General features: G+C 40.0%; 1 protein-coding gene across 1 annotated transcript in view; it reads right to left on the bottom strand.

Moving 5' to 3' along the window:
- PTPDC1 (protein tyrosine phosphatase domain containing 1) overlaps positions 1-23,428 on the bottom strand; it is a 95,886-nt gene that overhangs the window by 54,007 nt on the left and 18,451 nt on the right. Inside the window, exon 2 of the mRNA XM_047779341.1 lies at positions 10,377-10,464. Within this exon, the coding sequence (XP_047635297.1) occupies positions 10,377-10,458 (82 nt within the window). The 5' untranslated portion in view covers positions 10,459-10,464. The remainder of the gene's footprint in view (positions 1-10,376; positions 10,465-23,428) is intronic.

The raw sequence follows: 23,428 nt of genomic DNA, 5'->3' as shown, positions 1-23,428 counted from the left end.
GTATCACTGAATCCCAGAGGAGGAAGAGAGTGAGACTAAAAAAATATTTGAAGAAATAATGGTTGGAAACTTCCCAACTTTGAAGAAAGACATAAACTTACATGTTCAAGAAGCTATATTATGCTTAAATAGGACACACCCAAGAAATCCAAGCCAAGTAGGTTTAGCTATCAAAGGGCAACAAGAGGGATCCCTGTAGTGATGGAACTGTCTTGACCATAACAATGTCAATATCCTGGCTATGACACTGTACTATAGTTTTGTAAGATGTTACCACTGGCGGAAACTAAGTAAAGGGTAAATGGGATCTTTTTGTACTATTTCTTACAATAGCCGGCGACTGTACAATTATCACCATATTTCAAATAAAATATATATATAACCAAGGAAGAAAAAACTATAGGCCAGGCCTAAGTCATTTAGCAGAGGTCAGTGCCAACACAGAGAAGGCAACAAAAGAGGGTGCATGGCACGCAGCCTGGCAGGATGTGGGCCTCATGTGGAGAAAGAGCTAAGGTGCTGATGGCTGGGCAGGGCTGGTAGACTGGTTATGAAAAAGAGGGCTGAATAAATAAGCAAACATATCGGGGCTAGTAAGACACTGGTTTCTGGAGTTCCCACTGTGGACTATCATGTTAAGAACTGGACACTCCTGCACAGGGACCTATATCTAATCATTTGTGACAGAACATGATGGAAGATAATATGAGAAAAAGAATATATAAATATGTATGGCTGGGTCACTCTGCTGTTCAGCAGAAACTGACAGAACACTGTAAATCAACTATAACAAAATTAAAAAAAAAAAAAAAAACAACAGAAATACAGCAAGAAATCAATCATTTTCCCAAGGAGCCCTGGTTTCTCTGTGGATGCATCTCTCTGAGGATGTAGGTTCGATCCCTGGCCCTACCCAGTGGGTTGAGGATCTGGCACTGCTATAAGCTGTAGCTCCAATTTGACCGCTACCCTGGGAACCTCCAGGTACCGCAGGTGTGGCTATAAAAAGAAAAAAATAGAGCCAGACTTCTCATTCTTGGAGATGGGAATTATAAACATAATTGAAAAAGCTAGAATAATGGTATTGAGTTGGATTAGAATAGGAAGTATCAAATGAAGTCATGGTTTTCAACATGTACAGATAGAAACAAAAATAAATACGCATGTAAAAACGGACAGGTGTATGTGTGTGTGTATGTATATTAATGCATATTTTCTAGCATTCTCTCCTAGGGAGCTTGGGAACTCTAACATTCCAGCAGCAGTTAGCACATCCAGTAGTTAAATACATCTTGGTTTCTAAATACCGCCCCACCCCCCACCACTAACCCCAGCCCCAGCTAAAAGAAACCAGGGCCCCTTGGGAAAAAATGACTGATTTCAGGGGTGAGACAGGGAAAGCACAATATGAGACTGGAAGCTCTTGCTGTCCTAGAAAGCAAGGAATGTAGGAGTGGTGGGATATGTCAAAATGATAGAGCTAAAGGGTTCTTACCGGCCAAATATGACAGTACCGTATTTGAGCATCAAAATGAATGATAGTAAAAGACGGTATTGCATTGAACAAAATAGCAACCTAAACTTAAATAAAGAAATGAGTGAACAAATAAATGGAAAGGGAAATTTCTTCCTCATAGTAAAGTGCCAACTAAGAAATGCAGAGGGAGTGATGGAATTAAAAAACCTCCACTTAGGAGTTCCCTTCGTGGCTCAGTGGTTAACGAATCCGACTAGGAACCATGAGGTAGCGGGTTCGATCCCTGGCCTTGCTCAGTGGGTTAAGGATCTGGCGTTGCCGTGAGCTGTGGTGTAGGTCACAGACACGGCTGGGATCCCATATTGCTGTAGCTGTGGTGTAGACCGGCAGCTACAGGTCCGATTGGACTCCTAGCCTGGGAATCCTCATATGCCACAGGAGCGGCCCTAAAAAGGGAAAAAAGACCAAAAAACAAAAAACAAAACAAAACAAAACCCTCCACTTAGTTATCTATCATAGTAATAATTAAAAGCTGAAACTACTGGGTAAAAACTGGATGAGGACCAGGATATATACATGGTCTCAAAACATCTCTCATGAAATATTAATTATGAACAGAGAAAGAACAATTTGTAATAGGTAATTCTTGGCAGATACCGCTTTACTGATGCAATCAAACTTAACATTTCCAGTTTTAAAGTAAAATGATATCTGTGTCACTCGATAGGATACACTATAAGAAAAGCATAGACTCACTTTTGTGATGTTTCTGTCAAAAATGCATAACCTCAATCTTATGATGAAATAGCAGACAAACCTAAATTGAGGAACATACTGCAAAAGAACTGGCCTGTACTCTTCACAAAGGTCAAAAAGGACTACAGTCATCAAAAGAAACTGAAAAAAAAATTGATAAGAATCCTTCTGCTATTAAAGGATATCATTGAGACAGCTGATAAAACCTGAATGGGGGTCTCTGGGTGAAAAATACACAGGAACTTTTTTGTAGTTTTCTGTATAAGTTTGGAATTATTTTAAAATAGAAGAACTAATATCACAAAAAAAGAGACAACAAGACATCATGGGCATCCTGATGGAAGAATATAGCACCATCCATGTAATATTATGCCAATAAAAAAAAAATCTGATTAGACTCTACATCCCTCTATCAATTCTATTTACAGGAAATACCACAAGGATATAACCAGCAAAATACAGATTGTGGCAAACTCTATAGGGCCAAAAAAAAAAAAAAAAAAAAACGTGGTTTCTCCAACAAACTATAAGGAACAAGAGACAGGGAAAGCCAAATTTAAATGATATTAGACACATATCAACCAATTACAGTATATTAAACAATGTCGTTTTTTGGACCTTGATTCAAATAAACATACATATATGTATGAGACGATCAGAAATTTGAGCAATGTTTAGATGCCTAAGCAATTAGTGTTAAATTTATTTTTAGTTAATGCAATGATGATATGGTTAACAAATGAAATAATCTGGAAGTAGAGGAAGGGAGTAGAGGGAGTGAGTGAGCTGAGACTGTTAAAGCTGAGTGATTTATATAGGGGATAGTACTTCCACGGGGTACAGGGGTGTGATAATCACATGCGAATCTTTAGTGGATTCTGTATACTTCCATGAATGTTGAAAATTTCCAAAATAAGACTTTTCTTTTTTTCCCCAAAAAATGTAGAATCATGATTTAAATTAAGGTCTATTTCCAAAGCTAATTATTGCTGAGTTTTCTATTTTCCTTTAAAAGTAATTTTTTTTAATGGCCACATCCATGGCATACGTTAGTTCCCAGGCCAGGGGTCTAATCCGAGCTACAGCTGCCGGCCTACATCACAGCTACAGCAACTTGGGATCTGAGCTATGTCTGCAACCTACACCACAGCTCACCTCAACACCAGATCCTTAACCCACTGAGTAAGGCCAGGCATCAAACCTGCATCCTCATGGATCCTAGTCGGGTTTGCTTACTGCTGAGACACAACGGGAACTCCTCTTTTAAAAGTAATTTTTGGCGCAGTGGTTAACAAATCCGACTAGGAACCACGAGGTTGTGGGTTCGGTCCCTGCCCTTGCTCAGTGGGTTAACGATCCAGCGTTGCCGTGAGCTGTGGTGTAGGTTGCAGACGCGGCTCGGATCCCGCGTTGCTGTGGCTCTGGCGTAGGCCGGTGGCTACAGCTCCGATTCAACCCCTAGCCTGGGAACCTCCATGTGCCGCGGGAGCGGCCCAAGAAATAGCAACAACAACAACAACAACAACAACAACAAAAGACAAAAAAAAAGAAAGAAAAAAAAGTAATTTAAGTACTTTAGTTGTATGTCTCCTAAAATTTCCCATGATCCATTAGCCAAAATTAAGAAAAAATACTAGAAGTTTAACTGACCATCGTCATAAATGAGATGCATTTTAAGAAGATATAAAGTAAGCTTTTTATTTTTCTAGATTTTTTTCCTAGTTCAAAATTAGCTACATTTATACACTGAGGAATATTTTATTTTTTTTAAAAAGTGTCTTGGAAAAGGTAAAAATCAGCTTCTCTAGTGGGTGACAATAGAGGTTACAACCTTCCTAGGGGCATTTGGAAATGGATATGCTTTGGTTGTCACTGTAATTAATCACTGTAACCTGGGGGGTGGGCAGGGTTACCAAATGTCTTCAATGCTCACGGCTCTCCTGTACCATGAGGAGTTGTCCCACCTCAAAAGCCAACAGAATCCCAGGCGAGAAACACCAACTTAGACGGTAACATTCCAGTAGAAGAAGGGCTAGGGAAAAAGACTCATCCAACTCCTACATTCTTAGCTGCAAAGTTACTTAGGGGGAAAAAACACCCCATTATTCTACAAGAGAAGCAGTAAGTAGATACCATCATTGCATTTGTTTTAGAGAGCACCTCTTTCTAAAACCAAGGAAATGAACAAGCAGTAAGCCTGGCACACAAAAGCTTTCCATAGATGGTAGCTATCAGATGTATTAGTCCCTCTAGAGCCAGACATAGAAGGGACAGGGGAAGGAGAATCTACAAGGATCTGGAATCCAGAAAAGGTCAGAAGTGGGAAAAGAGAGCTCCCTCTGGTGGAGTGGTTAGATTCCAACATGAGGCACAATCAGCTGAGAACCAATTATTCCCAGCAAGTGCTTAATACTTTTAGACCCTTACTCCTTTACTTTTCCTTATATTATCTAATCCATACTCAGGAAAAGCAAACACTTCAAAGTTCCCTATAGAGGAGCACCAAAGCGAACATAGGCAAAACCCAAAGAAGGCAGTAAGAAAACCACATGCAAGGGTACTGCCAAGGAAAATTATTCATGGAGTTCCCATCGTGGCGCAGTGGTTAACAAATGAGACTAGGAACCATGAGGTTGCGGGTTCAGTCCGTGGCCTTGCTCAGTGGGTTAAGGATCGGGCATTGCCGTGAGCTGTGGTGTGGGTTGCAGACGCGGCTCGGATCTCACTTTGCTGTGGCTCTGATGTAGGCCGGTGGCTACAGCTCCAATTCGACCCCTAGCCTGGGAACCTCCATATGCCTCGGGAGCAGCCCTAGAAAAGGCAAAAAGACAAAAAGACACACACACACACAAAAAAAAAAGAAAAAGAAAGAAAATTATTCAGCATTTCTCTTGACAACTGTTGGTGGTAGTAACCAGAACAGCGGTGCCAAAGTCACAGGGAATCAAGGTGTACTTCCAGCTTAGAACTTGCAACAGTGAGAGTAAGGATGAGTGTGGCAGTACGACTCTGAGTCACAGAGCACCCTTCCTTCCCAGGCACCTTGTAAAAATCAGTACAGTAGGACAGTGACAAAGGAGAGGAAAAAAAAAAACAAAACGAAACAGAGGAGGAGAGCTTCTCAATGTGTTTTCTAAGTGACACTTGTGAATAACAAATGAAGAAACGAGTGAAAGGCTGAATCACAAGTAGGCGTTTGATGAGAGCAACAGCTGGATAATTTCAGTTTAAGAGGAGAATGCAGGCGACAAACACTGTTTTAAATATTCCTTCTTAAAAGAGTAAGGAGAGAACAACCAAGACGGTGGAACAGAAACCTCCTCTTATGTGAGCACATCCAAATTACAACTATCTGCGGAAAAACCATGGATGAAAGAGACTGGAACCTACCAGAAAAGATCTCCTACAACTAAAGACAAAAAAGGAACCACAACAAGACGGGTAGGAGGGGTGGACTTGTGATATAATCAAATCCCATATGCCCGGGTGGACAGCCCACAGACTGGAGAATAACATACTCTGGAGAATAATGGTGAGAATTCTGAGCCCCACGTAGGAATCCTAGCCTGGAGGTCCTGCACTGGGAGGATGATTCAGCTTTGAAGGCCAGTGGGGCTTGAATTTTGGGAGCCCCACAGAAATGGGGAAACAGAGCCTTCACTCGTAAAGGACACACACAAAATCTCACATGCCAGAAGCAAGGGCAAAAGCAGTAATTTGACAGGAGCCTAAACCTACCTGCTGGTCTTGGCAAGTCTCCTGTTAAGGTAGGACAACTGAGGCTCACCCGGGGAACAAAGACACTGGGGACGGCCTTATTTGGGAACATTCCGCTGGGTGAATACTGCTGCTGGTGGCTGCCAAGTCGGCTGTTTAGTACCAAAACCTGGCCCCACCCAATAGCCTATAACACCAGACCTGGAATGCCTCAGGCCAAACAACTAACTGAGCAGGGACACAGCCCCACCCATCATCAGACAGGCTACCTGAAGAATTCTTGAGCTCCCAGTGGCTGCCCACTAGGGTTAGAACCCAGCTCTACCTGCCAGCGGGCAGACACTGGCCCTTCCCTCCAGGAAGCTTGCACTAGCCTCCTGAACAGCCTCACTCACCAAGAGGACAGATATCAAATAGAAGAAAACTACAATCTCACAGCCTGTGGAACTAGGCAGCCCACTGCAGGCCAGACCCTACCAGCTGGGCTTTGGCCCTGTCCACAGAAGGCCAATAGAAGCTTCAGGATACCCCAGACCACAGACACAACTGTGTCAGGAACTACCCCACTACCCTTACCATCAATAATCTGAAACAAGTTCTAGGATCCCTGAGCCCTGCAGCCAGACCCCAGGAAATGGCTCTGCCTACCAGTAGGTCAGTACTAACCCCAGGACCTGGCTTCACCAACCAGTGGGCAGGCAACAGCCCCAGAGTCTTTGGGACCCTGACTCTGCCTACCAGGGGCACTAGTCCCAGGGCCCCTAGGGTTCTGCAGCCAGCCACCTTATGACTAGGCCCTGCTAAACAGCAGCCAGCAGCATCCACACAAGGCAGGGCCTGGCAACCAACTGGGTTAGGGGCCAACCAAACCTACATGACTACCTACAGAGTCAGCCCCTACAAAAGAAGTACTCACACAGCTCCCTTAGGGGAACCCTTAATGCATACAGCTTGGATGATGAGAGGGACACACAGAATGTCTCCCACAGAAAGCTACTTCTCCAAGGTTGAGAAACGTAACTAACCTACCACATACATAGAAACACAAATAGCAACTAAGACAAATTAGGCAGCAGAGGAACATGTTCCAAAGGAATAAGATAAAACCCCAGAAGAACTAGGTGAAGTGGAAATAGGCAATCTACCTGAGTAGATTCAGAGTAATGATCCTAAAGATGATGAAAGAAATCAGGAGAAGAATGGATGAACAGAGCAAGAAGTTAGAAGTTTTTAACAAAGAGAAAATATAAAGAACCAGAGATGAAAAATATAAGTGAAATGAAAACTACACTAGAAGGAATCAGTGGCAGACTAAATGATACAGAGAAATGGACTGGTGAGCTAGAAGACAGTGCTGAAATCACTGATTATGAATAGTGATTTGAAAAGAGAATGAAAAAAAAGAATGAAAAGAAATGAGGACACTTTAAGAGATCTCTGGGACAACATCAAGTGTACTAATACAGGCATCAGAGAGGTCTGTGAAGTAGAAGAGAAAGACAAAAAAGGTCTGAGAAGATATTTGAAGACATAAGAGCTAAAAGCTTCTAAGTTATTGGGAAAGGAAAGAGTCATTCAAGTCCAGAAAGCAGAGTCTCACACAATATTAACCCAAACAGGAACACCCCAAGACTCACTGTAATTAAAGTGGCAAAAATTAAAGAAAGAATATGAAAAGCAGCAAGGGAAAAGCAAGAAATAACATACAAGGGAACTCCCATAAGGCTATCAGTTGATTTTTCAGCAGAAACTCTACAGGCCAGAAGTGATAAAAAAGAAAAACTTAGAACCAAAAATACTCTACCCAGCAAGGCTCTTGTTTATATTTGATAGAGATCAATAGCTTTACAGACAAGCAAAACCTACGATTCAGCACCACCAAATCAGCTTTACAACAAGTGTTAAAAGAATTTCTCTAGGTGAAAAAGAAAGTCCACAACTAGAAACAAGAAAATTACAAAATGAAAAAGCTCACTGGCAAAGGTGATCATACAGTAAAGGCAGGAAATAATCCATACACAAAGCTAGTAGAGAAGTTAAAGGACAGAAGTATAAAAACATCTATATGCACAATAAGCAGTTAAGTGATACATAAAACTATTAGATGTAAAATATGATACCAAAAAGAGTAATCATACAATATTGTAAATCAACTATACTTTAATAAAAAAGAAAATAAAGAAAAAAAGGGGAAAACCCCAATAATCATGAGGGAAGAAGAGTACAAATGCAAAGCTTTTAAAATTCATTTAGGAGTTCCCGTCGTGCCTCAGTGGGTAACGAATCCAACTAGGAACCATGGAGTTGCGGGCTCGATCCCTTGCCATGCTCAGAGGGTTGAGGATCCGGTGTTGCCATGAGCTGTGGTGTGGGTCACAGATGCGGCTCGGATCCCGTGTTCCTGTGACTCTGGCATAGGCCAGTGGCTACAGCTCCAACTGGTCCCCTAGCCTAGGAACCTCCATATGCAGTATGCCTAAAAAAAAGACATAAAGACAAATAAATAAATAAATTTTTAAAAATAAAATAAACAAATAAATAAATAAAACACATTTAAAATTAAGGGATTAGAAATTCCCATTGTAGCTCAGCGGTAACAAGCCTGATAGTCCATGAGGATGCAGGTTCAATCCCCGGCCTTGCTCAGGGGGTGAAGGATCCAGTGTTGCTGTGGCTGTGGTGTAGGCCAGCAGCTACAGCTCTAATTCAACCCTTAGCCTGGGAACTTCCATATGCCTCAGATGTGGCCCTAAAAAAGACAAAGTTACTAAACAACCAATGGATCACTGAAGATGTCAAAGAGGAAATAAAAAAATATTTAGAGGCAAATACACCACGTTCTAAAACCTATGGAACAGAGCAAAAGCAGTTCTAAGAGGGAAGTTTACAGTGATACAAGCTTACCTCAGGAAACAAGAAAAATCACAAATAAATGAGCTAATCTTACACCTCACACCTGTCAAAACCACTATCAATAAAAAGAATACAAACAACAAATGTTGGCAAGGATATAGAGAAATGAGAACACTGTACAGTGCTGGTAGGACTACAAATTGGTGCAGCCACTGTGGAAAACAACACAGTTTTCTCAAAAAAACTAAAACTAGAACTACCACATGATTCAGCAATTCCACTCTTGGGTATATACCTAAAAGAAACAAAAACACTAATTCAAAAAGATACATGGACCCCGTTTATAGGAATCATTATTTACAATTACCAAGATATGGAAGCAATCTAAGTGTCCATCAATAGATGAATGGATAAAGAAGATGTGGTGTATACATATACATTAACATTACTCAGCCATAAAAAGAATGAAATTTTGCCATTTTCAACAACATGGATGGACTCAGAGGGCATTATTCTAAGTGAAGTCAGTCGGAGAAAAACAAATATTACATGATATCTCTTATATGTGGAAACTAAAAAACAACAAATTAGTGAAAGAAGCAGACTCAGATATAAAGAACTGGTGGATACCAGTGGGGTGGGGTGGTATGCAACACAAAGGCAGGGGAGTAGGAGGTACAAAACCTCCTACTAGGGTGTAAGATAGGTTCAAGGATATATTGCACCACATGAGGAATATAGACAATATTTTCTAATAACTGTAAATAAAAAGTAACCTTCAAAAGTTGTGTAAGAAGACTTCCCTTGTGGCCTACAGCATTAACTACATGGCGTTGTCACGGCTATGGCTCTGGTTCAATCCCTAGCCCTGGAACTTCCACATGCCATGGGTAAAATTTAAAAAAAGAAAAAGAAAAAGCCTCAAAAGTTAATATAAAAAATTTAAGGGCGTTCCCATCGTGGCGCAGTGGTTAACAAATCCAACTAGGAACCATGAGGTTGCGGGTTCAATCCCTGGCCTTGCTCAGTAGGTTGAGGATCTGGCGTTGTCGTGAGCTGTGGCGTAGGTTGCAGACGCGGCTTGGATCTCACGTTGCTGTGGCTCTGGTGTAGGCCAGCAGCTACAGCTCCGATTCAACCCCTAGCCTGGGAACCTCCATATGCCGCGGGAGCAGCCCAAGAAATGCCAAAAAAGACCAAAAAAAAAAAAAAAATTTAAGGAAAAATAAAGAGCTAAGGTCATTAATCAGAACTTTTTTTGGCCATGCCCATGACATGTGGAAGTTCCTGGGCTAGGGATCAAACTTGTACCACAGCAGGGACTTGAGCCATTACAGTGACAATGCTAGATCCTCAACCTGCTGTACCAAAAGGGAACTCCATTACTCAGAATTTTGAAAAGGAATTTTAAGAGGCCAAAATGTTAAGGCAGAAATAAACAAAAGGCCTTAACTAGTACCTGCAATTTGGGATTCCAATATGAAAAACCAATCCTTTTCTTTCATGTCCATTTATAGAGATTTATTAAATTCTAGTTCATACAGAGACAAATGGTATATTAAAGAACTATTACCTTTCATGTTTACAGCATACCCACTGTTATTCGCCAAAGCAGAATATGGTTGTTCATTTTGAGGCAAGACTCCTGCAGCCATGGTAGTCTGTTGGGGGACAAAAAGATTGTTTCTTGAAAGTCATCCTATGCAATATTCATTTGCTAATCACCTATAATTTGTTAGACTTTACTGTCTAATACAACATTCATTAGCTAAATGGTTACTGAGTACTTAAAATGTGGCTAGTGTAGAGTTGAGATATGCTGTAGACATAATATATAAGATTTTGGAGACCTGTACAAAAAAGAATGTAAAATATCTAGTTTTTTATATTAATTTGACACTGAAATAGTTTTGATATACTGGGTTAAATACATCATTACAATTATTTTTCTGATTTTTTTAACAGCTGCACCTGCAGCTTATGCAAGTTCCCAGACTAGGGGTCGAATTGGAGCTGCAGCTGCTGGCCTACACCATGGTCACACCAATGCTGGATCCTAGCCACATCCATGACCTACACTAAAGTGTGTGGCAAAGCTGAGTCCTTAACTCACTGAGCAAGGCCAGGGATCAAACCCACATCCTTATGGGCACTGTGTTGAATTCTTAACCCACTGAGCCACAGTAGGAACTCCCGATTTTTTTATCTTTAATGTTGCTACTATAAAACCTAAATTTGAGTATGTGGCTCATATGATATTCTACTGCACAGGGCTGTGCTAGGCAGTAAGGACATTATAGAGAAAAATAAGACACATTCTCCTTTATGCATGTAAGACAGTTGGGAAGATAAGATATTGACACAAATTAATATGTGCTAAGCATCACAAGGCGCAAGCTTGGACAAGCAGGAGGGCTGTCCCAACTGGAGGGCAGATACAAAGCTTGAAGGAGTCTATACTAGAACTGGGCTCAAGGAGTAAAATTGAGGACATGAAAGTATACTAGGAAAGTGAACAGAACCCTCAATATTTACTCATTCCATCAAGTGAGGGTTTACCGAATTTATGACTTTAATCTATAGGTAACAGTCTTTAGCTCATGCTAATATGATTCTAAGTGATCCAAGTGATCACTGTGTTGCTACAGTTTCCAAAAGCAAGTTGTCACTTTTGTTAAGCTCTTATCACGTGTTGGATTGCGAAATAAGAAAAACACATACTGGTCTCTTCTCCCTGGTTCCTGACACAGGGCAACTAGACCATTGTAAATTCCTAAGTGATAAGAGCCCTGGGAGTCTCTTTTGTTTTAGTTCCTTTTTTTTCTTTGTAGTGCTGCACTTGCAGGATATGGAAGCTCCCAGACTAGGGGTCAAATCAAGAGCTACAGCTGCTGGCTGACGCCACAGCTACAGCAATGCCAGATCTGAGCTGCAAGTGCAACTTATGCTGCATCTTGCAGCATCACTGGATCCTTAACCCACTGAACGAGGCCAGGGATCAAACCCTCAGCCTCATAGCTGCTAGTCAGGTTCTTAACCTGCTGAGCCACCATAGGAACTCCACCTTTTGTTTTAGTTCTAATGAGGCAACTCTCACTCTAGGTGGGCTACTGCATGGCTCCTAGATGGGGGCTAGTCACCAAAAAAACCAAGCCATTTTAGAAGTTTGGAATTGTCTAGAGGGAGAGAGTTGACTGACACAACAGAAAATCATACACAATATTAAAGTTTTTTCTAAATAATGATTTTAATATTTTTCTCTGAAAAAGTATGTTTACAGTTTAGACATCAACGACGGGGGGGTTCAACACTATAATTTTTATTACCTTATTAAAGTGCTCTGTATTTTTTAAAAAATGCTCTAAAAATCTGTTGAATTTTTTTGTACCAATAAATTAACAGCAGTAATTAAATACAGCCTTAATTAATGTTTCCTTGGAATATCTGCTTTGGGAAGAAAGTCACTTCACAAATTTCAGTGATCCTTCAAGATTTCAAATTTACGGAGTTCCTGTCATGGCTCAGTGGTTAAGGAATCCGACTAGGAACCATGAGGTTGAGGGTTCGATCCCTGGCCTTGCTCAGTGGGTTAAGGATCTGGCATTGCCGTGAGCTATGGTGTAGGTCAAAGACAAGGCTTGGATCTGGCATTGCTGTGGCTGTGGTATAGGCTGGTGGCTACAGCTCTGATTCGACCCCTAGCCTGGGAACCTCCATACGCCATGAGAGCAGCCCTAGAAAAGGCAAAAAGACAAAAAAAAAAAAAAGAGAGAATTTCAAATTTATTAAAATTGTACAAAATTTACTAAAATTCCTACAATCAAGTTTTATATTCTCAATAGGTATAAAATTTTAATCCAAAGACCTATTTGATGAAACTGTCTCCCTTCAAAAGAAATACAAGAATTAAAATCATAGGGGTATTCTAACAAGAAAGAAAAAAGAAATTCCTTTGATATTAATACAACAAAATCTGATATGATAGTAACACAAAATTTTATAGCATTGCATAATATTTCAAGCAAATGTTACATAAAAACAATAAGTCAATGGACTAATGGAACACACTGTCCCAGGAAACTAACAAAAACTTAACCTGAAAGAATATCCATCAATATTCTGTGATAACCTGTATGGGAAAAGAATCTGAAAAAAATGGATATATGTATAACTGAATCACTCTGCTGTACACCTGAAACTAATACAACATTATAAATCAAGTATATGTAACTGAGCAGGGCCCAATAGGGCTCCTGGGAACAAAAGCCTTTCTGTGGCTCCCATTTCTTTTTAGGAAACAGGCCTCATTCAGGCTCCTTGACCTTCCTGAGTTCCAGTGGGGAGGTTCAAACAGCTGCTAATCAAGGAATGGAGGGGATGTAGCCTTGGGGCAGAGTCCTGGTTCCTCCTCAAAGAATACAGACAACAATATCTGAGCTCTTCTGCAGAACTAAAATCCCCAACAAATGGAAGAAGGATCACCAGCTTTGAAAAACAATGAAAGTTTGCATCTATGCTGATCCTAATCTGTGGCCCTATTTTTCACTCCCAAACTATAAAACCACCTCCCAATCTCTCCCAAGGGGGGTACAGTCTTTAGGGCATTAGCCTGCTGTGACCTTCCTTTGCCTGGCAAGGCAATAAAGCTATTTTTTTCTGCCTTCACCCAAAACTCTGTCTCCAAGTTTCTATTCAGCAGCAATAGACCGAGGCCAAGTTCTGGCGACATATACTCCAAAATAAAAATTAAATGAAAAAATTAAAAATCATTTATGCAAAAGAATATCCATTTAGATTCACAGTAAACATTTTTATCATATTACTTTTCATAAATTTGTATCTTTAAAACATATTTTGACAAAAAAACATTTTAGAACGATGGAATTTTAGATCAGAGTTCTAGACCTGGCTGTTTTGTAGATAAAGAGTTATGAATCATGTCCCAGGTGATCCAGCATGTGGTGACAAGATGGAATCAGTAGTCACTTTCTCTGTGAAGCCTTCTCTGATGCCACCCTAAGCTCTTCAGCTGTAATGTAATGAAATGCTACCACCACACTGGCTCCCTGCACATCATGGGGTCTTGAGAGATGCCATGATGTGCTCATTTGTCTTTAGAGAAGGGGAGAGTCTGGTTTAAGGGAAACATTCACTGCGCATCTATTAAGCTGAAATGGGCATTCCAGATTAAGTTTCATGGATCTATTTGTATCTTGTTTATCTCTGAATTGCCAACGCCTCATGCCCAGTGAAAATACGGCGTTAAAGTGTTGAATTCATTTTACCCTTTTGGGTAATAAAAGAGTACAAATATGATTGCGGACTTTCTTAAGATTTTCTTCTTAACTAGCCCCTCAGAAACTCAAAGTCATAGGGGAACATCAGAAGTCCTCTAGTAGAATTCTAACCCACAAGAACATGCTCTCCACAGTCTCTCTGAACAGTAACAGTGACATCACCATGCAGCTTCTGTACTTGGAAAGCTCTTTATAATGTGGCCACTCTAATTTTTTCCCACTGGTCTCATTTCTGCCCTTGGAGACCGCACAGAACAGTAAAACCTCTCTTCCACATTCTAAAGCCTGCTGGTGATCATTCATGTTCCTCCTAACCCTGAATTATACCTTCCCAGACTCCCACCAGCAGTTCCCCTCGCCTTTCTCATGCAATAGTTCTAGACCTCACAGACCTGGATGCCCTTTTATATTTACACTCTATAATTATTCATAATCTAGTACCGAGAGCTGAAATCTACCATTTAGGTGAGGTGTAATCATCAAAAATTAGAACAAAAACAAGTCATCTCCCCTGTCACACAGTGTATGCAGCTTACCACACACATGAGTGTTTTCAGCAGTCTCAAGACACATCAGGATAGAATATTTAAAAAAACAACTTGGCTAAAGTTGATTTGTAGTATATTTTTAGGTTAAAAAACAGACACTCGGTACAGATAATTAAACACACATAAAAGTTTACAATGAAATAAATGGTACAGAATGAGAAGTAAAGTCTCCTTACTCCTATCTCCCACCCCAAATTTTACTCCCAGAGATAAACAATGTAAACATTGGTTTTAGTTTTTCCTGGGGGGGCAGTTAATATATTTAATATATTAATATATTTAATATTTTATCATTTTTAAACCATTTTATTGAATTCCTGGAGTAAATAATGAGGAAATTGGCTCATTTTCTCTACCTACCTCCTACTATGCCAAACCTTTCCACATTTACTACATCATACTTTAAAATATTCTGATTATCTTTGTAATTTTAAATAACATCATTTAACCATCTCTTACTCTATCAACTTTAAACAGTATCTTGATTCCCTACCTTGTAAAATAAGAAAATTACTTTACCTGTACTATTCCACTCCACTTCCAACTTCTGCCAATTATATCTTTTCTTTAAAGATTTTTAACTTTTAAGCTTTAGTTTTACCTATAATTAAGTTTCCCAGGCTTTGTCCATAGGCTTATTCTAATATGTGAGACAAAAGACAATATATTATGTTAGATATTATATATCTGTATACACATATGTATAATTTGTATATACATACCCTATAAATTTTTTTTACCAAGTACTATGCTTGGACTCATATAAAAAGAAGTACAATCCTGAGTTCTCATTGTGGTACAATGGTATCAGCAATGTCTCTGCAGCGCCAGGCCATAGGTTCGATCCCTGGCCCAGCACAGTGGGTTAAAGGATCCAGTGCTGCCAACAGATGTGGAATAAGTCTCAACTGAAGCTTGGATCTGATCCCTGGCCCAGGAAATCTATATGCTGCAGGGCAGCCAAAAAGAAAAAAAAAAAGAAAACATTTTTCTGAAAAAAAAAAAAATACTATCTTATATTGCAAAACATGTGCTGCTCAAAGTAAAACAAACATTCGAAGTATCAGTGTCAAATGGATTATCTTTCATTAACTGCTTCCAACAAGGGTGCATTTTATTTTGCTGCCAATTTAAGATACTGTATCCCTTCCTTCCTTCCTTAATGGCCAAACCTGTGGCATATGGAAGTTCCTGGGCCAGGGACTGAATCTGAGCCATGGATGCAACCTATACCACAGCTGTGACAATAGAGGATCCTTTAACTCACTGTGCCAGCCAAGGATCGTACCTGGGTCTCTGCAGTGACCTGAACCAATGAAGCTGGATTCTTAACCCACTGTGCCTCAGCAGGAACTCCCAAGATGCTGTATTTCTTATACAGACTTTCACCTGGCTTTTAATTGCCTTTTTCTTGCTGATAAAAGTAACATGAATCTTGGAGTTCCTGTTGTGGCACAGCGGGAACAAATCTGACTAGGAAACATGAGGTTGCAGGTTCTATCCCTGGCCTTACTCAGTGGGTTAAGGATCTGACATTGCCATGAGCTGTGGCGTGGGTCACAGACAGGGCTTGGACCCTGTGTTGCTGTAGCGTAGGCCAGCAGCATAGCTCTGATTTGACCCCTTGCCTGGGAACCTCCATATGACACAGGTGCGGCCCTGAAAAAAAAAAAAGTACCATAAATCTTTATCATATCTCTAAAATCTTTCAAAATCTTAATCATATCATATGCTTGCTTTTTGAAAATATTTTTTTCCAAGCCCTCTGGGTTCCTATTTTAATGTGGATGGAGTGGAGAAGCTTCATAGGCCCAATATACAGTTATCAACCTGGGATTTCTTCCAACTGCACCCCTCAGCTGAGGCCACTGTTTCTCAGATTCTATTTTGGCTTTAATCTATCCTCAAGTAACTTTTTAATGAAAAGTAAACTTTCTAAGTTCTTTCATTCTGAAAATATAATTTTATCCTCGTACTCAGTTGATAATTTGGCTGCTTACGGAATTCTGGATTGAAAGCCAAGCCATGTCAGAATTTGAAGGTACTGTTCCACTGTGTTTTAACAAACAATATTGCTGATGAGAAGTCTGGATGCCGACCTGTGTACTGGAAGCAGGTCCATTTTGTTCACCTGGATTGCTGGGCCCTTTGAATATGTAAATGATGTCTCCTCCAGAAGCTAAAACTGTGCACCAGATATCATAATTTATATTAAGTGCTTTATTTTACAAAATCCATGTCATTCTTACAGAATCACTCTATGAAGTATATACTATTATTATCTCCATCTTCTCAGATGGGAAACCTTGTCTGAGATCACAGATTTTAGTGATAGAGTTGGGACATGAATCCAGCCTGCATGCTCCTAATACCAATCCACCAGCCCTACAGAAAGATCTGACCAAATTACACAATGTATTAATTACAGCCTGCATGCTCCTAATACCAATCCACCAGCCCTACAGAAAGATCTGACCAAATTACACAATGTATTAAGAGGTGACTTTTCTCTCTTCGTCATCAATGCAGGAATTTTACACCTTTTTAACAGAATCACCTCATTATTGTTTTACTTCGAATTGCTGTAGTGAGGCAAAGTAGTTTTCCAGAGGCTTTTTTTAGAAGAGTGAATTTCCTATATCTTTTAAAAAATAGTTTACCATGTACTGGCACAAAGACAGACATATAGATCAGTGGAACAGGATAGAAAGCCCAGAATTAAACCCATGCACTTACAGCCAACTAATCAATGAATGACAAAGGAAGCAAGACTATACAATGGAGAAAGGACAGCTTGTTCAATAAGTGGTGCTGGGAAAACTGGACAGCCACATGGAAAAGAATGAAATTAGAACACTCCCTCACACCATACACAAAAATAAACTCCAAATGGATTAAAGACCTAGATATAAGACCAGACACTATCAAACTCTTAGAGGAAAACATAGGCCAAACACTCTCTGACATAAACCACAGCAACATCTTCTCAGATCCACCTATCAGAGTATTGACAATAAAAAGAAAAATAAACAAATGGGACCTACTCAAACTTCAAAGTTTCTGCACAGCAAAGAAAACCCTAAACAACACAAAAAGACAACACACAGAATGGGAGAAAATCTTTGCAAGTGAATTGACTGACAAGGGATTAATCTCCAAAATTTATAAACACCTTCTGCAGCTCCATACCAAAAAAACAAACAACCCCATAAAAAAATAGGCAGAAGATCTAAACAGACAGTTCTCCAAAAAAGACATACAGATGGCCGAGAAACACATGAAAAGATGTTCAGCGTGACTCATTCTTAGAGAAATGCAAATCAAAACCACCCTGAGGTCCCACCTTACACCAGCCAGAATGGCCATCATCCGAAAGTCTACAAACAATCAGTGCTGGAGAAGGTGTGGAGAAAAAGGAACCCTAGTACACTGTTGGTGCGATTGGAAATTGGTGCAAAGCAGTATGGAGATTCCTCAGAAAACTAAACATAGAACTACCATTTGATCCAGCAATCCCACTCCTGGGCATCTATCCAGAGAAAACCATGACTCGAAAAGACACATGTACTCCAATGTTCATTGCAGCACTATTTACAATAGCCAAGACATGGAAACAACCTCAATGTCCATCGACAGAGGAGTGGATCAAGAAGATATGGTACATATACACAATGGAATATTACTCAGCCGTCAAAAAAGAACGAAATACCAGCATTTTTAGCAACATGGATGGACCTAGAAACTATCATGTTAAGTGAAGTCAGCTATACAATGAGACACCAACCTCAAATGCTTTCACTGACATGTGGGATCTGAGAAAAGGACAGACTGAACTTCTTTGCAGAACAGATGCTGACTCACAGACATTGAAAAACTTATGGTCTCCGGAGGAGACAGTTTGGGGGGTGGGGGGATGTGCTTGGGCTGTGGAATGGAAATCCTGTGAAATCAGATTGTTATGATCATTATACAACCACAGATGTGATAAATTCATTTGAGTAATTTAAAAAAATGAAAAAAAAAAAGAAAAAAAAAAAAACCCCCCCCCAAAAAACAAAATAAAAATAGTTTACCATGTCTTAAATATGTTAATGGTGTGTTTTGCCTAGCAGTCCTACTCTGTCTTGTAGTCCAACCTGTAAGATTTTTCCTTCGGCTTTTCTGGCTCTAATGCCACAATAAGGAAAGCTTTCCCCAATATAAGATGTAAATCCCAATTTAATGTCTCCCATTTTGGGGTGATAAATGTTCCTAGTTTGCAGATTGACAGTACAATTGCTAAAGTATAAGTTAATCTACAGAATTAAGGATGGTCCATCTTCAAACAATATGGTATGTACAGTAAAGGGACTTCATGTATAGTAAAAGTCTCCTTTAATAGTAGTAAAAAAAATTATCCTTTTCTGTTACTTACCTACATTTGTAAAGCTTAAATATACATTTTTACCAACAACATGACTACATGCTCTATATGGAAAAGTAATTCTTCTAACCTAGGAAAACAGTGGAAGAATGGAAAGTTTTCTTTAAAGATGTTAGTAACCCAAGAGTTACCAAAGATGCTTTGAGCTAAATTACCAATTTTCGAAGAACTGAAATATATAATAAAATTATTAGTTTGAGGAACAGAGTATTTCAAGACCTTTCAAAGTCTGAAGGTTTGAAGTCAACTCTAATAAAATTAAAACAAAAACAAAACAAAATCCCCCAACCAAAAAACAACCCAATCAAAAAAAACAGGGAGGAGAAGACCTAAAAAACCCCTGAAGGTTAAAAGAGAAAATCAGTTCTATTTGTATCCGTAGGGCCATCAAAAACATCCAGTGCTGATTCCTTTTCATTTTTGCAGTTGCTGATGACTTGCTATAGTTTATAGTTTAGTACTGGGATTCCAAGTGGCTCAGTGGGTTAAAGATCTAGTGCTGTCACTGCAGTGGCTCAGGTCACTGTTGTGGCATGGGTGTGATCTCTGGTCCAGGAACTTCCACATGCCACAGGTATGGCCAAAAAAAAAAAAAAAAAGTCTAGTAGCCTCCGTTCCACTGCTTTACAAATTAAACAGCTTTCCTGTTTGCCTGAACATCGGTCATATATTTTTTCCTGTTTTATCTTACTTAATCCTTCTATCCTTCTCAAGGAAATCTCTATTACTTTACAGCAGTTCCAGAGGCACGTCATTTCAGGCTTATTTAGCCCATTGCTTAAGGCCACATCTTTCTGAGGCTTCCACCCGCTGCTCTGGGTATCATGAGGCCTTTCTTCCCTGGCTGGTGGGAACATGAACTATTTCCAGCCCCCTCTGAGAGCCCTGGAAACTACTGGGTCTATGCCTTCCTGTATTTTCCCTAGTCTTGGGTTGTCTGCACAAATGAGCACTCAGCCAAACACCTTAGGCCAGCAAAGACGTGAGGGGTCCTCTGCACCTCTCTAGAGCCTCTCTCCATGCTGCTGCCTTCTCTCCAGCACCCAGCACTGCAAATTCTCACCACCCTGGCTCTCCACACATCTCTGAGAAGGCTCTGTTTAGCATTCCTGCACTGCGGGGAAGGCAGCTGGCACCCTCTTAGGTCCACCACATTAGTTTCTTCTCTCACAAAACACAATCCTAAGCTGCCTGCTTTCCAATGTCCAAAACTCATTTTTAAATATATTTTGTCTATCATTAGTTACTTCAGGCAGGAGGGTGATTCTGGTCTCCGTTTTTTCATCTTGGTTGGAAGCGGAAACACCCTTGGCCCTCTTCGAATAACTCAAATCCAAGGGACCTCTGAAATAGTGCTCACTGTGCACTGGTTTTGCAAAAAAACATTCATTTGCAGTGCAATTGTATATAGTTGCTAATCAATTATAAACAGCTCAACTAGGTTAAACTATACCATACACTCAAATGTTGTGTTTAGGGAGCTCCCATCACGGCTCAGTGGTTTACAAATCCAACTAGGAACCATGAGGTTGCGGGTTCAATCCCCGGCCTTGCTCAGTGGGTTAAGGATCCGGTGTTGCCATAAGCTGTGGTGTAGGTAGCAAATGTGGCTCGGATCCTGCATTGCTGTGGCTCTGGCGTAGGTCAGAGGCTGCAGCTCCGATTAGACCCCTAGCCTGGGCACCTCCATATGCCACAGGTGCAGCTCTAGAAAAGACAAAAAGACAAAAAAAAAAGTTGTGTTTAAATTCTGATTTTGTTCATTGCCTACTGTATGAGCCATTTCGAGTTTCAATTTTATTTTCCATAAAATAAGGATTATTATATCTTTCTTAAGATGCTGTGAATATGAAGAGAGATTGTGTGTATGCCTGTGTGTTTCTAGCACAATCTTGGGTATACAGGTATTAAATAAATGCTTGTTTTTTTCATTTGCAAACCAATACTTGCAATCTTTTTGCTTCTTTCCCTTCTAAATCTGTATTCACTTCATTTTTCCATTATTTTTTAAAAGTATTTGTAAAGTAATCCCTTCTTTATCAGCAGAACAGTCCTGCCAGTAGTTAGTAATGACTGAGCTTCTCAAGAAGACTTATGAAACATTATCTCCATCCACAACTGAATTTATTTCATGTGCCTGGCTGTAGGGTCAGGAGAAAAAGGGTTTGAATAGTAATCCTATCATTTCACTGCACAATCATTTATTACTTAATTTAATTACCTGTTGCTAATGATAGCTGTTTTTCTATTCTACAGTTTGCTTTTATCCCCAAAAGTCCCTCAAAATGACTCAACCGTTTAGGATCAATCATATACTCACTACTTAAAAGTTAGAACAGCAATGGCCTATTACACTTTAGGAAGAATCACCACAAAGAGTCTGACGTAAAGACTGTTCTCCTTCATTTAAAAAAGAAGTCATTTCACACAAGAGACTGGGTTCTGAGGTGGACCGAGGAGTTTTAGGGTCACTACTTTCCTTCTAGCTTCCAGGTATACAGTGATCTGTTAAAATCTACATGCATTTTTGGGGGAGAGAATTTGTGAAGATTGCATTAAGTGCCTGGGAGATTAGAAGTGTGATATAATCCTTCCCACACTCTCAAAGAACCAGCACTCCAACTTGCATCAGAATAGCCTTGGATGCTTATGAAAAGGCAAATTCCTTGGTCCACCCTCAAAATGTCTGAGTTGGTAAATTCCATGAGAAGGGTAACAAATCTGTATACTTCTGTAACAATCTGTACAATCTGTATTATCAGTTTACCCTCCAGCTCATTCTAAGAGGCCCTGTGCCCACACTTAAAGAAGTACATACAGTCAATGTGATTAGATTCTACATGTTAATCAGGATAGAGGAATTTGAGACTGAAAAAGTAAAATTTACATGGGGAAAAACAGAGATGGAACCAACCCCAAGTCTATGAGTGAACCTACGAAATCTACGTAAATATTTTTATGTTCATGAATAATATAATAACTAAATCAGATAAGCTTAATCCATACCATTTGCACTGTTCCAAATACTCTACAACTCATACAATCCCCATAACAACACTAATAGGTGAATGCTACCATTCCTGTTTTATTTATTTATTTATTTAGCCTTTTTAGGGCCACACCTGCAGAGGTTCCCAGGCTAGGGGTCCAATGGGAGCTGTAGCCACTGGCCTACACCACAGGCACAACAATGTCAGATCCAAGCTGTGTCTGCGACCTACACCACAGCTCTCGGAAACACTGGATCCTAAACCCACTGAGCAAAGCCAGGGATCGAACCGTGTCCTCGTGTATATCAGTCAGAATCATTTCCACTGAGCCACAACTGGAACTCCTATTCCCGTTTTTAAAAATAGCTTATTTTTAAGGGTAGCTTTAGGTCCATAGTTCATGGCAAAACTGAGTGGAAGGTACAAATATTTCCCATATACCCCCACATGTATAGCTGCTCCTATTATCAATATCCCCACCAAAGTGGTACATTTGTTACAACAAATGAACCTACACTGACATATCATAATTACCCAGAGTCCACAGCTTATTTCTGGGTTCATTCTTGGTACCTAAGATAAGCTATGGTACCAAGTTTATCTTGGACAATCTCTGGATCTGGACAAATGTATGACATATACCTATCATTACAGTATCATACAGAGTATTTTCACTGTCCTAAAAATCCTCTGTGCTCTGCTGAGTTATGTTCCCACCCACCCCACTCCAGTAACGACTCATCTTTTTATTTCTCTTTTCTAGAATGTCACATAGTTGGAATCATACATTATGTAGCCCTTTCAGATTGGCTACTTTCACTTAGTAATGTGCAGTTAAAGTCCTCCATGTCTGTTCATGGCTTGATAGCTCATTTCTTTTTAGTGCTGAGTAATATTCCATTCTCTGGATGCACCACAGTTTATTCTCTCACCTACTGAAGGGCAACTTGGTTGCCTCTAAGCTGTTTTGTGTTTTTGTTTTTTTTTGTCTTTTTGTCTTTTTAGGGCCGCAATCACGGCATATGGAGATTCCCAGGCTAGGGGCTGAATTGGAGCTACAGTGCTGGCGTATACCACAGGCACAGCAACGCCAGATCTGAGCTGTGTATGAGACCTACACCACAGCTCATGGCAACGCCAGATCCTTAACCCACTGAGCAAGGCCAGAGATCGAAACCACAACCTCATGGTTCCTAGTCAGATTCATTCCACTGTGCCACGATAGGAACTCCCTGCTTCTAAATTTTGATCATTACAAATAAAGCTGCTATAAATATCTGTGTGCATAAGTTTTTCAGCTCCTTCAGGTAAACATGGAGGAGCATGATTGCTGGATGGTGTGGTAAGAACATGTTTCATTTGTACCT

This window comes from Phacochoerus africanus, chromosome 5 (genome assembly GCF_016906955.1).
Source record: "Phacochoerus africanus isolate WHEZ1 chromosome 5, ROS_Pafr_v1, whole genome shotgun sequence".
Taxonomy (NCBI): Eukaryota; Metazoa; Chordata; class Mammalia; order Artiodactyla; family Suidae; genus Phacochoerus; species Phacochoerus africanus.
The sequence above is the reverse complement of the archived record's forward strand: the minus strand, read 5'-3'. Positions and strand labels throughout refer to the sequence as shown.